Source organism: Somniosus microcephalus, chromosome 3, assembly GCF_052327205.1.
Source record: "Somniosus microcephalus isolate GS21.2 chromosome 3, FLI_Smic_1.0, whole genome shotgun sequence".
Lineage (NCBI taxonomy): Eukaryota > Metazoa > Chordata > Chondrichthyes > Squaliformes > Somniosidae > Somniosus > Somniosus microcephalus.
The window spans coordinates 83,971,694-83,984,166 of NC_140989.1; the positions used below are offsets into that span (position 1 = coordinate 83,971,694).

The window sequence follows — 12,473 nt, forward strand, 5'->3', positions numbered from 1 at the left end:
CCCTCAACCAACATCACTTAGAACAGATTATCTGGTCATTGTCACATTGCTGTTTGTGTGATCTTGCTGTGCACAAATTGGCTGTCGCGTTTCCTACATTACAACAGTAACTAGACTTCAAACCAATAAGATCATTTGAAAGGTGGAGCTTGAGCTGTTAGAACCTATTAGATGGTACCTTTTCCTACTGTTTGTCGTGCACAAACTTGATGCAGAAAAATGAGCTGTGGGTTTCTGAGAGCCCTAGTGATATGTGCGCTTATTTTGTGTTTATTTCCAAGAGTTTTGCCTGGAGGGTAAATGTCAACAAGGATAGCTTGGGCCAAATGGCCTGTTTGTATGTATATATTTCTATGTAATTATATACAACACAAGCTGCTAAAATGCAGCTTCTATAAACCTTTTATTTTCCTCGAAAAGGGACTTTCTTGAACATGTCCGTTTGTTCTCTTATGTGAAGGCTTATTTTCCTCAACACAGGTGGCAGCATTTTTTTTTAACATAAGATGATGTTCCCTGGTGTGGATGTTCCCTGGTGTGGATGCATTAAATGGCTTTATTTAACAATTCCTTTGATTGTGTTTGCAAAATTGGCACGATTTGGAAATAAAATAGGGAGTAAGATTGCAGTGATATGTTTTACATAGAATTACATAGAATGTACAGCACAGAAACAGGCCATTTGGCCCAAAAAGTCTATGCCGGTGTTTTTGCTCCACACAAGCTTCCTTCCACCCCTCTTCATCTCACATTAGTGTACCACGTTCTACATTCTAACCACTTTCTACATCATTTTTAAAAATTACACTGAGATTCACACTCAGAATTACTATAAGCTACTAAATGCAAATAAATGCACCAAATCAGGGGTCAAAACAAGAATGTTCTGGGGAGCAGGAGTCATAGTCCCATAGAAAATAATTATCATGCCTTCAGAGCTCACATACTCCAGCAATTTCTAAATCACCACTGCTCCTAACTCCCCTTTTGTGCACTGCAACAAAATTATGGAATATTGGGCATACCTGCAGGTTAGGTGGTGACAAGCCCAGGTCCGACAACACTCTCAGTCTAACTCCTTGCCTTCACGTGTCATAGGTCTATACTCCAAATGGTTTATTGAACTATTTTCATCCTTGTTTTCAAATCCCTCCATGGCCTCGCCCCTTCCTATCTCTGTAATCTCCTTCAGTCCCACAACCTCCCCGAGATATCTGCGCTCCTCTAATTCTGCCCTCTTGAGCATCCCTGATTATAATCACTCAACCTTTGGTGGCCGTGCCTTCTGTTGCCAAGGCCCTAAGCTCTGGAATTCCCTGCCTAAACCTATCCACCTCACTACCTCTCTTTCCTCCTTTAAGACGCTCCTTAAAGCCGATCTCTTTGACCAAGCTTTTGGTCACCTGCCCTAATTTATCCTTATATGGATCGGTGTCAAATTTTTTGTCTTAAAATACTCCTGTGCAGCGCCTTGGGACGTTTTACCTCGTTAAAGATGCTATATAAATACAAGTTGTTGTTGTTGTTATCAGCTTTTTTCGGGGCTGTGTCAGATATTGTCACTTTTCTCAGGCTGGTCTGCTGCTACCACACACCAGAAAGCTGGCAATTTTTGCTAAGTTTGACAGGCATAAAATATACAGTCTGCAAAGTCTATAAAGCAAATGAATTTCCGATCAGATTTACCATTTACCCCTTTAGGATCACGTGGAATTTGGTCCAGAACATCATTTTTGTGTGATTTAGGGAGGGATTATTTGAATTGTTTATTTTTTTGAATGCTCTGTTGTTTGAGCTACATTCTCACATCATATTTAGCATGGTTTTAAAGTATTCCCACTTTGTAGCAATGCTAAAGATGGCTGATCAAATTAATCTCCAGACCCAGTTGTCTTATCCCAGGACCTGGTGGTTTCAGATCTGAACTGCAGGTCTCAGACCAGTGTCAATACTGCCTTCTACAGTTCAGGTCCCAAAGGGCAAAGTTTAACACCAAAGTTTAAAAGTTATTCCATACTCAATTGTTCCTCCTGGGGATGAAGCTTGAAAGAATTTTAAAAGCAAAAAAATAATTCATTTGAACTTGTGTGTGACATGTCACAACATCACCACCACAGAAATTCGCAGGAGCTCAGACTGGGTTTTGGCAGTGCTTGTGTAAATGGAAACTCCAAACCCAAAGCAAACTTGGGAGTGATTCCTTTCCAAGTTTCAAGATGGAATATGATTGCAGCAAAAAAGGCATATTGTCTTCATGAGAGTCTGCAAGCCTTTTCTTGTTTGTGTACAAACATGTGATGTAATTCCATTGCACCATCACATCAATTCCAAGGAATGTCACCATGATAAACACGACGTACAGTAAGGGTATGCCAGCTCTTTTCACACTCTATATGAAAGAAAGTTTTACCAAACAATTTTTCACAAAGACAGTACCCCGTAATAATTTCTGTCCATAAACATCACATCAATAACAGCTATTCATACATTGTAAAAAGTGCACAATAAATAAATGGAGATGTTGCTGTAAATACCTAATGATGAATTTTGGCACAACTTCTTGTCATAGCATTCAAAGCCTTCTTTAGCTCTCCAGCCATAATTGCCTCCTTTAACAATGATGTCAACTTCTTCATATTTGTTCTGTCCCACATCGCCACAGAATAGTCTTCCCCTGCCTTCCTTTGTTATCGGGTCTCCCCTATCCACTGAACAACGCCACATATTTCTCACGCCATATGCATAAACCTCTGGTCGAGCATTTTGATCATAAAGAAAAGGGTTATCCAGTGGGATTTGGTATGGCCTGCCATAGGAACTTCCATCAACATCAATTCGTAAAACTTTGCCTAATAAAACACTCCTAACAATTAAAAAAAGAAAGTTTGGTGAATTGTGGCAGCAACGGGATTTTCTTTTGAAATTTAAAAATATGTTTCATTTAAAACCCTTGTGTAGAATAGACATATTGGAATAAAGTGTCAACTTGCCACCAGGTGTAAAACTGGCGCTGTGACTTGGCCGCCCATTATAAAACCTGCCTGATTTTCATCTCCATTGATTTCAGTGGAAATAAAAATTAAGCAGTTTCTATAACAGGCAGACAATCCACAACAATAGTTATACGCCTGGATGGCAAGTTGCAAATCTACCCATTGTCTTATAATGTGTGAATTCAATCAAAATTTCTTAATGAAAACTCACAAAACACCAACAACATAGCTCTTCTTAGGATAGTTCATCTCCTTGAGGTTTCAGCGCCATTCCAATCTACAATGAAGCTCCCGATACACATTCCTATGCATATCAATATACTCCAACTACTTCATGTCTGAATATTTGTGCACTACATCATACCAATGAAGCTGAAGCTGAAGCTGAACCTGTTTCACACCTTCAGCCACCCATGTTGTGAATTGTTTGGTGAATGAATTGATCTTTTTTTCTATTCTGGTTCACTAATGTCCTTTAAGGAAGGAAACCTGCCGTCCTTACCTGGTCTAGCCTATGTGTGACTCCAACGCCACACTAACATGGTTGGCTCTTAACTGCCCTCTGAAGTGGCCTAGCAAGCTATTCAATTGTATCAAGTTACTACAAAGAATACTGTAGCTATTTAAGGAGGCCCACCACCACCTTCTCAGGGCATCTAGGGATGGGCAACAGATGCCGGTCTTGCCAGCAATGCCCACATCCCGAGAATGAATTAATAAAATCATAACCATGCCTAAACTTCATTCCAAACTATATTTTTCCCCTACAATTTCTCTTTTTGTCATTTCCAACTGCTGTTCATCACATAACTTTCCATTATTTTCAATTGATTTTCTTATCTTCTTACTATGCATTTGCCTTTTTTTGTTCCTCCAATTTTCTTCCGTTCTTTTCAGAAGCTGGTTCTTGGCTATATGGGTACTAGCAGACCTCTCGTAACTCATTAAATTGGTAATTTTTCATGTGTAAGCCTATACAGTGCTGGCAGGCTGTTCAACTGTAAGGAACATCAGAGCATATTGAACACACATGCACTTTCCGGCAGAAGTCACTCGATAGCTATCAGGAGTGGATCCCTTGGCTGATTTCCACCCCCACCCCTCCCAGACCAGGGGGCAGCATGGTCAATTGTAGCAGTTCTACTGTCACCGTAACTGAGATTAGTTAACTCAGTACAGATTGTGAATCAAACTTGGTATGCATAATCTCAATTACATTAGGTAATATCTTAATTATCAGGGTGAACCTATTTCATATTTTTTATTTATTTTATTTATTCATTCTTAGGATGTGGGTGTCGCTGGCAAGGCTAGCATTTATTGCCCATCCCCAATTGCCCTTGAGAAGGTGATGGTGAGCTGCCTTCTTCAACCGCTGCAGTCCATGAGGTGAAGGTACTCCCACAGTGCCATTAGATAGGGAGTTCTAGGATTTTGACCCAGCGACGATGAAAGAACGGTAATATATTTCCAAGTCAGGATGGTGTGTTACTTGGAGGGGAGCTTGGAGGTGGTGGTGTACCAATGCGTCTGCTGCCCTTGCCCTTCTAGGTGGAAGAGTTCGCGGGTTTGGGAGGTGCTGTCGAAGAAGCCTTGGCAAGTTGCTGCAGTGCATCTTGTAGACACAGTGCACCGGTGGTGGAGGGAGTGAATGATTAAGGTGGTGGATGGTGATGCCGATCAAGCTGGCTGCTTTGTCCTCGATGTTATCGAGCTTCTTGAACATTGTTGGAGCTCAGGAGGTGAGTCACTCGCGCTAATTAACCAGCCTCTGACCTGCTCTTATAGCCACAGTATTTATGTGACTGGTCCCATTAAGTTTCTGGTCAATGGTAACACCCAGGATGTTGATGATGAGGGATTCAACGATGGTAATGCCAATGAATGTCAAGGGGAGGTGGCTAGACTCTCTCTTTTTGGAGATGGTCGTTACCTGGCACTTAAGTGTCAAATAACATGTGCGCCACACATCAGCCCATGCCTAGATGTAGTCCAGGTCTTGCTGAATGCAGGCATGGACTGTATCATTATCTGAGGAGTTGCGAATGGAACTAAACACTATGCAATCATCAGCGAACATCCAACTTCTGACCTTATGATGGAGGGAAAGTCATTGATGAAACAGCTGAAGATGGTTGGGACAAGGACACTGCCCTGAGGAACTCTTGCAGTGATGTCCCAGGGTTGAGACGATTGACCTCAAATAACTACAATCATCTTCCTTTGTACTAGGTATGATTCCAGCCAGTGGAGAGTTTTCCCTTTGATCCCCATTGACTTCAATTTTACTAGGACTCCTTGATGCCACACTCGGTCAAATGCTGCCTTTATTTCAAGGGCAGTCACTCTCAGCTCACCTCTGGAATTCAGCTCTTGTGTCCATGTTGGACCAAGGCTGTAATGAGGTCGGGAGCTGAGTGGTCCTAGCGGAACCGAACTGAGCATCGGTGAGCAGGTTACTAGTGAGTAAGTGCACTTGATAGCACTGTCAACGACACCTTCCATCACCTTGCTGATGATTGAGAGTAGACTGATGGGGCGGTAATTGGCCAGATTGGATTTGTCCTCTTTTTTGTGGATTTGACATACTTGGGCAATGTTCCACTTTGTCGGGTAGATGCTGTGGTGTATGTGCCTTTAAGAGCAATTATGGTGTATGTGCCTTTAAGAGCCCCAGGTGTGCGTAATGCCGGTAATTGCCACTTGGGCTATATAAGCCTGTGTATTGTGTATATCCTTTAGAAACCCCCCCCCCCCCCCCCCAAGACTTGCTTAGTAAATACCTATGAACCAACTCCTGTCTTCAGTGTCTTTATCTACACACGGACACTACAGTGGCGACGAAGTGGAAACGGACTTACCTGCAATTCGGCAGCTCCTCAAGGACATCAATTCCTCCAGTGTCCAGAAGACTCAAGGAAGTAAGAGAAACTGTGGTTTCACCAGCTGGCCAAGCTGGTGACAGGTACTGCGCTAATCCTTCCTGGGCGTCAGGCTGGAGCTCCAGCGGCGGGCTCTACAGCTGAGAAAGGCAGCGAAATCGGAGGCAAGCAATAACGGACTGGGAGGGTGCACTCGAGAGACGGCCGGTGCGGCAAGCAGGTCAGCGTTTAGACCTCCGTCGGGAACGAGTCTCCAACAGTGAATAAACGGAAACCACAGTAAAACAGCGTTGTTATCGGTAGCAGCGGCGGGAAAGCGCGGGAAGCGCCATATCGTTGCTACAGAGAGAAAAAAAAAAGCGCGGGAAGCGCCATATCTTTTCTGAAATGCCTAAATCTGGTAATATTGAGGCTTTTGATGGCGAAATAGAAGATTGGACCACATACGTGGAAAGAGTAGAGGTTTATTGCACTGCAAATGGAATAACAGATGAAAAAAAAGCTTCAGTACTTCTGAACTTAATGGGCGCGAAGACATACGGGCTGTTACGAAATTTAATCACTCCAGCCAAACCAAAGGACAAGGCTTTTAAAGAAATTGTTGATACCCTGCAGGAGCATTTAAACCCAACACCGCTGCTGATAGCGGAACAATTCAAGTTCTTCAAGAGAAATCAACACAAGAATGAAAGTAACGCTGATTACCTAAACGAATTAAGAAAGCTATCAAAATACTGCCAATTCGGAGCAGGACTATCGGATTATCTTCGAGACAAATTTGTTTGCGGTCTCTTAAGTGAAGGAACACAAGAAAGACTGCTTTCTGAAAAAGATTTAACATTGGACAAAGCTTTCAGTATGGCTGTATCATACGAAGCAGCAGCAAAAGGAGCTGCAGAGATACAACAAGAGACACAGGACTTCGGCACCCATAAAATGACACAGGAGTTCGGAAGATGTTATCGCTGCGGCAGATCCACCCATAACCAGAGGGACTACTGGTTCAAGGGAAAAGCATGCAGGCAATGTGGTAAGATTGGACACATTGCACAGGTATGCCAATCTGGACAAAATAAATCCACTGACAGAAAACAAAAAATCAATAAAGAAAACTACAGGAAGGTACAAATGATGACGGACAATAGCTCCGAAGACCAGAATAGCGATAGCGACTCCGGAAACAAGAGACTAAGCTGTCTCAAATTACATAATGTACTTGCCAAAGAGGATTACCAAACCATTTGGGTTACCCTCACAATAGCAGGGTCCCCAGTTAAAATGGAGCTAGATACAGGATCAGCTCTAACCGTAATAAATCGACGAAATTACGAGAGGCTATTTTCGCATATACCTCTAAAAGACACATCCATTATCTTAAAAACATATACGGGGCAGAAAGTCTACCCCAAAGGAAAAATAAGGGTGCCTGTGGTATACAACGGCAAAGAAATACAAAAGTTGTATTTATACATTCTACAAGATGGTGGTCCACCGTTGTTGGGAAGTGAATGGATAAGGAAGATACGTTTAGACTGGCACTCCATTCAGGCACTGACGGTGACCAGGAAGGAAAAAAACAATGATGACATCATACCTGAACGATTAAAAGACATCTTGGCCAACGCCAAAGAAGTGTTTCAAGAGAAACTAGGAACCTTGAAAGGCATCACCGCCTCAATAAAAGTGGAAGATACAGCAATTCCAAAATTTTTTAAGGCAAGACCGGTGCCATACGCAATACGTCCGGCAGTCGAGGCAGAGCTGAAGAATTTGGAAAAGGCAGGCGTATTATCCAAAATAGATTGGAGCGAATGGGCAACACCCATCGTTCCAGTCATGAAAAAAGCATTGAAAAATAACTCTGAGGAACAGAAAAAAATTCGCATCTGTGGGGACTTTAAGGTGACTGTAAACCCGGTCCTTCACACGGTACAGTATCCTCTTCCGAGGATAGAAGATATTTTCGCCTCACTATCCGGAGGGAAACGTTTCACAAAAATTGACTTGGCACAGGCATATCTACAGATGGAGGTTGAGGAGACCTCTAAAAAGTATCTCACAATAAACACACACAAAGGCCTGTACCAGTACAATCGACTGGTTTTTGGAATAGCATCAGCTCCAGCTATCTGGCAAAGAGCTATGGAGCAAGTCCTGCAAGGGATTCCGGGGACTCAATGCTACCTAGACGACATCCTTATAACAGGAGAAAACGACAACGAGCACCTTGCCAATTTGGAGCAGGTGCTCACTAGGCTGAAAGAACGGGGCCTACAAGTAAATCGCCCCAAGTGCGAATTTTTCCAAAATCAGATATCATATTGTGGCCACATAATTAATAAGGAAGGGTTGCATAAGTCACCTGAAAAAATTGAAGCAGTTATAAAAGCCCCAGCACCTGAAAATGTTTCACAAATAAGGTCATTCCTGGGATTAATAAATTACTATCATAAATTTTTACCGAACTTATCAACTATTCTACACCCTCTTAATGATCTTCTACAGACAGGAGTGATTTGGAAATGGAACGAAGACTGTAAACGTGCCTTCCATAAATGTAAAGACTTAATCACATCCGAGAAAATTTTGGCTCATTACAACCCATCACTACCAATCAGACTGGCGTGCGATGCATCCCCTTACGGCATAGGAGCGGTATTGTCCCATAGATTCCCTGATGGCTCGGAACGGCCGATAGCTTTTGCGTCACGCTCATTGAACTCAGCTGAGCATAACTATGCCCAGATAGACAGGGAAGCACTCAGCCTGGTATGGGGAGTGAAGAAATTCAACCATTACCTACACGGACAAAAATTTACCTTGCTGACTGACCATCAACCCCTCATCTCCATATTCAACCCTAAAAAAGGTGTCCCCATTATGACGGCACAAAGACTACAGAGGTGGTCCCTTTTTCTAGGGGCACACCAATACAACATTGAATACAAAGGGTCAAAACAGCATGGGAATGCTGACGGTTTATTACGCCTACCGTTGCCAACGATAGAAGAGGCACCTACAGTAGACCCAGTAGAGATATTCCACTCTACCATAGTGGAATGTCTACCGGTGACAAATTCTGCCATTGAAAGGGAGACAAGAAATGACCCTACTCTCTCACGGGTCTACGATTTAACAGTGAAGGGATGGCCAGCACATGGCGAACCACTGTTGCCAGCATTCTCGCAAAGAAGAGAACAGCTGTCAGTGTGCCGAGGAACCTTGATGTGTGGATCCAGAGTGGTGATTCCACCCAAACTCCAGGATAAAGTGCTAAAGGAGCTTCACGAGGGGCATCTGGGTGGAGTGAAAATGAAGAATCTAGCTAGGGCATTTGTATGGTGGCCAGGTATCGATGGAGACATCGAAGACATGACCAAGAGCTGCCTAGGATGCCAGAAGGTCCAAAATGCTCCGCCACAGGCCCCTCTACATCCATGGGAGTGGCCCTCATCTCCCTGGCAAAGGGTGCACATCGACTTTGCTGGTCCATTTATGGACTCTTAATCGCAGTTGATGCACACTCCAAGTGGCCGGAGGTAATAAAGATGTCCTCCACCACCACGGAAAAAACCATCACAGTATTAAGGACCATATTTGCCAGGAATGGGCTGCCGGAGCAGATATGTTCTGATAATGGACCGCAATTTGTGTCCGAAGAATTCAGAAAGTTCTTAAAGAACAATGGGGTAAAGCACGACACGTCCGCCCCATACCATCCCGCCACCAATGGATTGGCTGAAAGGTTTGTCCAGACCTTCAAGAAGGCCATCAAGGCCATGGGTAATGAAGACATAAAACTTCAGCACAAGGTGGATAACTTCTTATTTGCATATAGGAATGCAACGCATATGGTTACTAACCAAACTCCCGCCATGATGTTCTCCAATAGAAACCTAAGATGCCGGCTGGATTTGGTCAAGCCCAACATCCGAAGGGACGTGGAGAACCGACAGTTTCAGGGCATGAATGAAAGGCCAACTAGGGCCTTCCAGATAGGCCAACCGGTTTTGGCCCGGGACTACCGTACCGAGAAATGGCAGCCTGGAACTATCTGCACACGATTAGGACCACTGATGTATACCGTGGACATCGGAGACAGCATAATAAGGCGCCATGCTGACCAAATCATCAAGTCATCCGAAAAGGGACAACCTACACCACCACTCTATACATCTAACGATGAAGTAGAGATACCCATATCTACCTCCGATCCGGTGATACTGGAGCCCGATGAACCCGACACTGGCCTTCAAGCTGAATCAGCCTTGCCAGAAGAACCTACTACACCACCAGAAACTACTACACCCCCGAGGCGTTATCCGGACTGAGTCAGGAAGCCTCCTGAGAGACTAACTTATAATTAATTAATACAGCAATGTATATTATTTTGCATATAACATGTAATTAATAATTACTTAAAATATGATGTACTAGTTAGCTAGAAGGGGAGGAATTGTGGTGTATGTGCCTTTAAGAGCCCCAGGTGTGCATAATGCCGGTAATTGCCACTTGGGCTATATAAGCCTGTGTATTGTGTATATCCTTTAGAAACCCCCCCCCCAGACTTGCTTAGTAAATACCTATGAACCAACTCCTGTCTTCAGTGTCTTTATCTACACACGGACACTACAGATGCCAGTGTGTAGCTGCACTGGAACAGCTTGGCTAGAGGTGTGGTTAGTTCTGGAGCACAAGTCTTCAGCACTACAGCCGGGATGTTGTAGGTGCCCATAGCCTTTGCTGTATCCAATGCACTCAGCAATTTCTTGATAACACGTGGAGTGAATCAAATTGGCTGAAGACTGCCATCTGTGATGATGGGGACCTCATGAGGAGGCCAAGATGGATCATCCACTCGGCACTTCAGGCTGAAGATGGTAGCGAACACTTCAGCCTTGTCCTTTGCACTCACGTGCTGGGCTCCACCATCATTGAGGATGAGGATGTTCATGGAGCCTCTTCCTCTTGTTAGTTGTTTAATTGTCCACCACCATTCACAACTGAATGTGGCAGAGCTTTGATCTGATCCGTTGATTGTGGGATCACTTAGCTCTGTCCACATGGTGCTTCTGCTGTTTAGCATGCATGTAGTCCTGTGTTGTAGTTTCACCAGGTTGGCACCTCATTTTCAGGTTGACCTGGTTCTGCTCCTGGCATGCTCTTTTACACTCCTTGTTGAACTAGGGTTGGTCGCCTAGCTTAAAGGTAATGGTAGAGTAAGGGATATGCCAGGCCATGAGGTTACAGATTGTAGTGGAATACAATTCTGCTGCTGATGATGATCCACAGAGCCTCATGAATGCCCAGTTTTGAGCTGCTAGATCTGTTCTGAATCTATCCTATTTAGCACGGTGGTAGTGCCACACAACACAATGGAGGGTGTCCTCAGTGTGAAGACAGGACTTCGTCTCCACAGGCTCTGTGTATTTAGCAAAGTGTTTCCGAATTCTGGATTTATTCTGAATCAAGCCAAAATCCAGATACTCTGTAAGATCCAAATGTTAATCTTCTGTCTGTCATCAGGTGCAATGGGATAATTTAGCCTATTTGCGTTCTTCATATAGATGACTACATTCAGCAGTAGTGTTTCCATGCTTGTTTCTCATCTTAGCTAGAAGAGAATATTTTACATTCCATCCAGTCTCTTTTACTTCTTTTGTTCTATCACAGCCCTGCCTTCGATCTATTTTATTTCCTTTCCAGTTTTGAAAAAGGGTTTCGACCCGAAACGTCACTCTAATTTCTCTCCACGGATGTTGCCTGGCCTGCTAAGTTTTTCCAGCATTTTCTGTTGTTATTTCTATAAATCTGCTGATTGATCTCCAATTTCCTGGCAAACCAGTGACTTCTGTGCAACAATTAACTCCACAGTGAACAATAGCGTGTTCTGTCTGGGCCTGGATATTTGGTCCAAAGCATCCAATTCTATAATGGTCAAATGGGATATTTATGTGAAGCATAAAATTTCATGATGATCTAGTGGATCTCCAACTATATGGAAGTTCAGTAGGTATCTGTCCATGGCATTTGAGTTTATTCATGTCTAGTGATGTACCTATCCATTAGGTATGACTTCTTAAGGGGATTGTTATTCCCATTTAATTTGTTCAGGATTTATATTAGATATACAAATTTCAGGAGAGAGCACACATCTGAATTCAGTGGTCATCTTATTTCTGCATTTATTAGCCATGGTAATATTATTAAAAAATACACATAGTGAATAATATTCACAGGTTTACACTGTTTTAATTGAGAAACTCCACTTAGCAGACATGTTTATTCAGACTTACTTGTTTTGAGCATTTCCGAATTTGCCAAATGGATCTCCAGCTTTTCCACTATCTCCAGTAAAGATGTAGAGAAAACCATCAAGGCCAAACAGAATTTGTCCACCATTGTGATTGGCTGCTGGTTCTACTATTTCCAATATACATCTGTCAGATGGCATTGCAAAGATTAATTTTTGCATTTGAATTATATACTAGTTTCTCTATACAGGTAGACTACCCTTTATCCGGACTTCCGAAAACCGAAACCCTCTAAAAACCGAAGGTTTTTTCGTTCAGCGTAAGTCATGCGTACGACTTAAGCT

General features: G+C 43.1%; 1 protein-coding gene across 1 annotated transcript in view; it reads right to left on the reverse strand.

Annotated features, from left to right (window-relative positions):
* hhipl2 (HHIP-like 2) overlaps nucleotides 1–12,473 on the reverse strand; it is a 79,471-nt gene that overhangs the window by 55,759 nt on the left and 11,239 nt on the right. Inside the window, 2 exon segments of the mRNA XM_085977633.1 lie at nucleotides 2,535–2,863; nucleotides 12,172–12,315. Coding sequence (XP_085833759.1) covers nucleotides 2,535–2,863; nucleotides 12,172–12,315 — 473 coding nt within the window.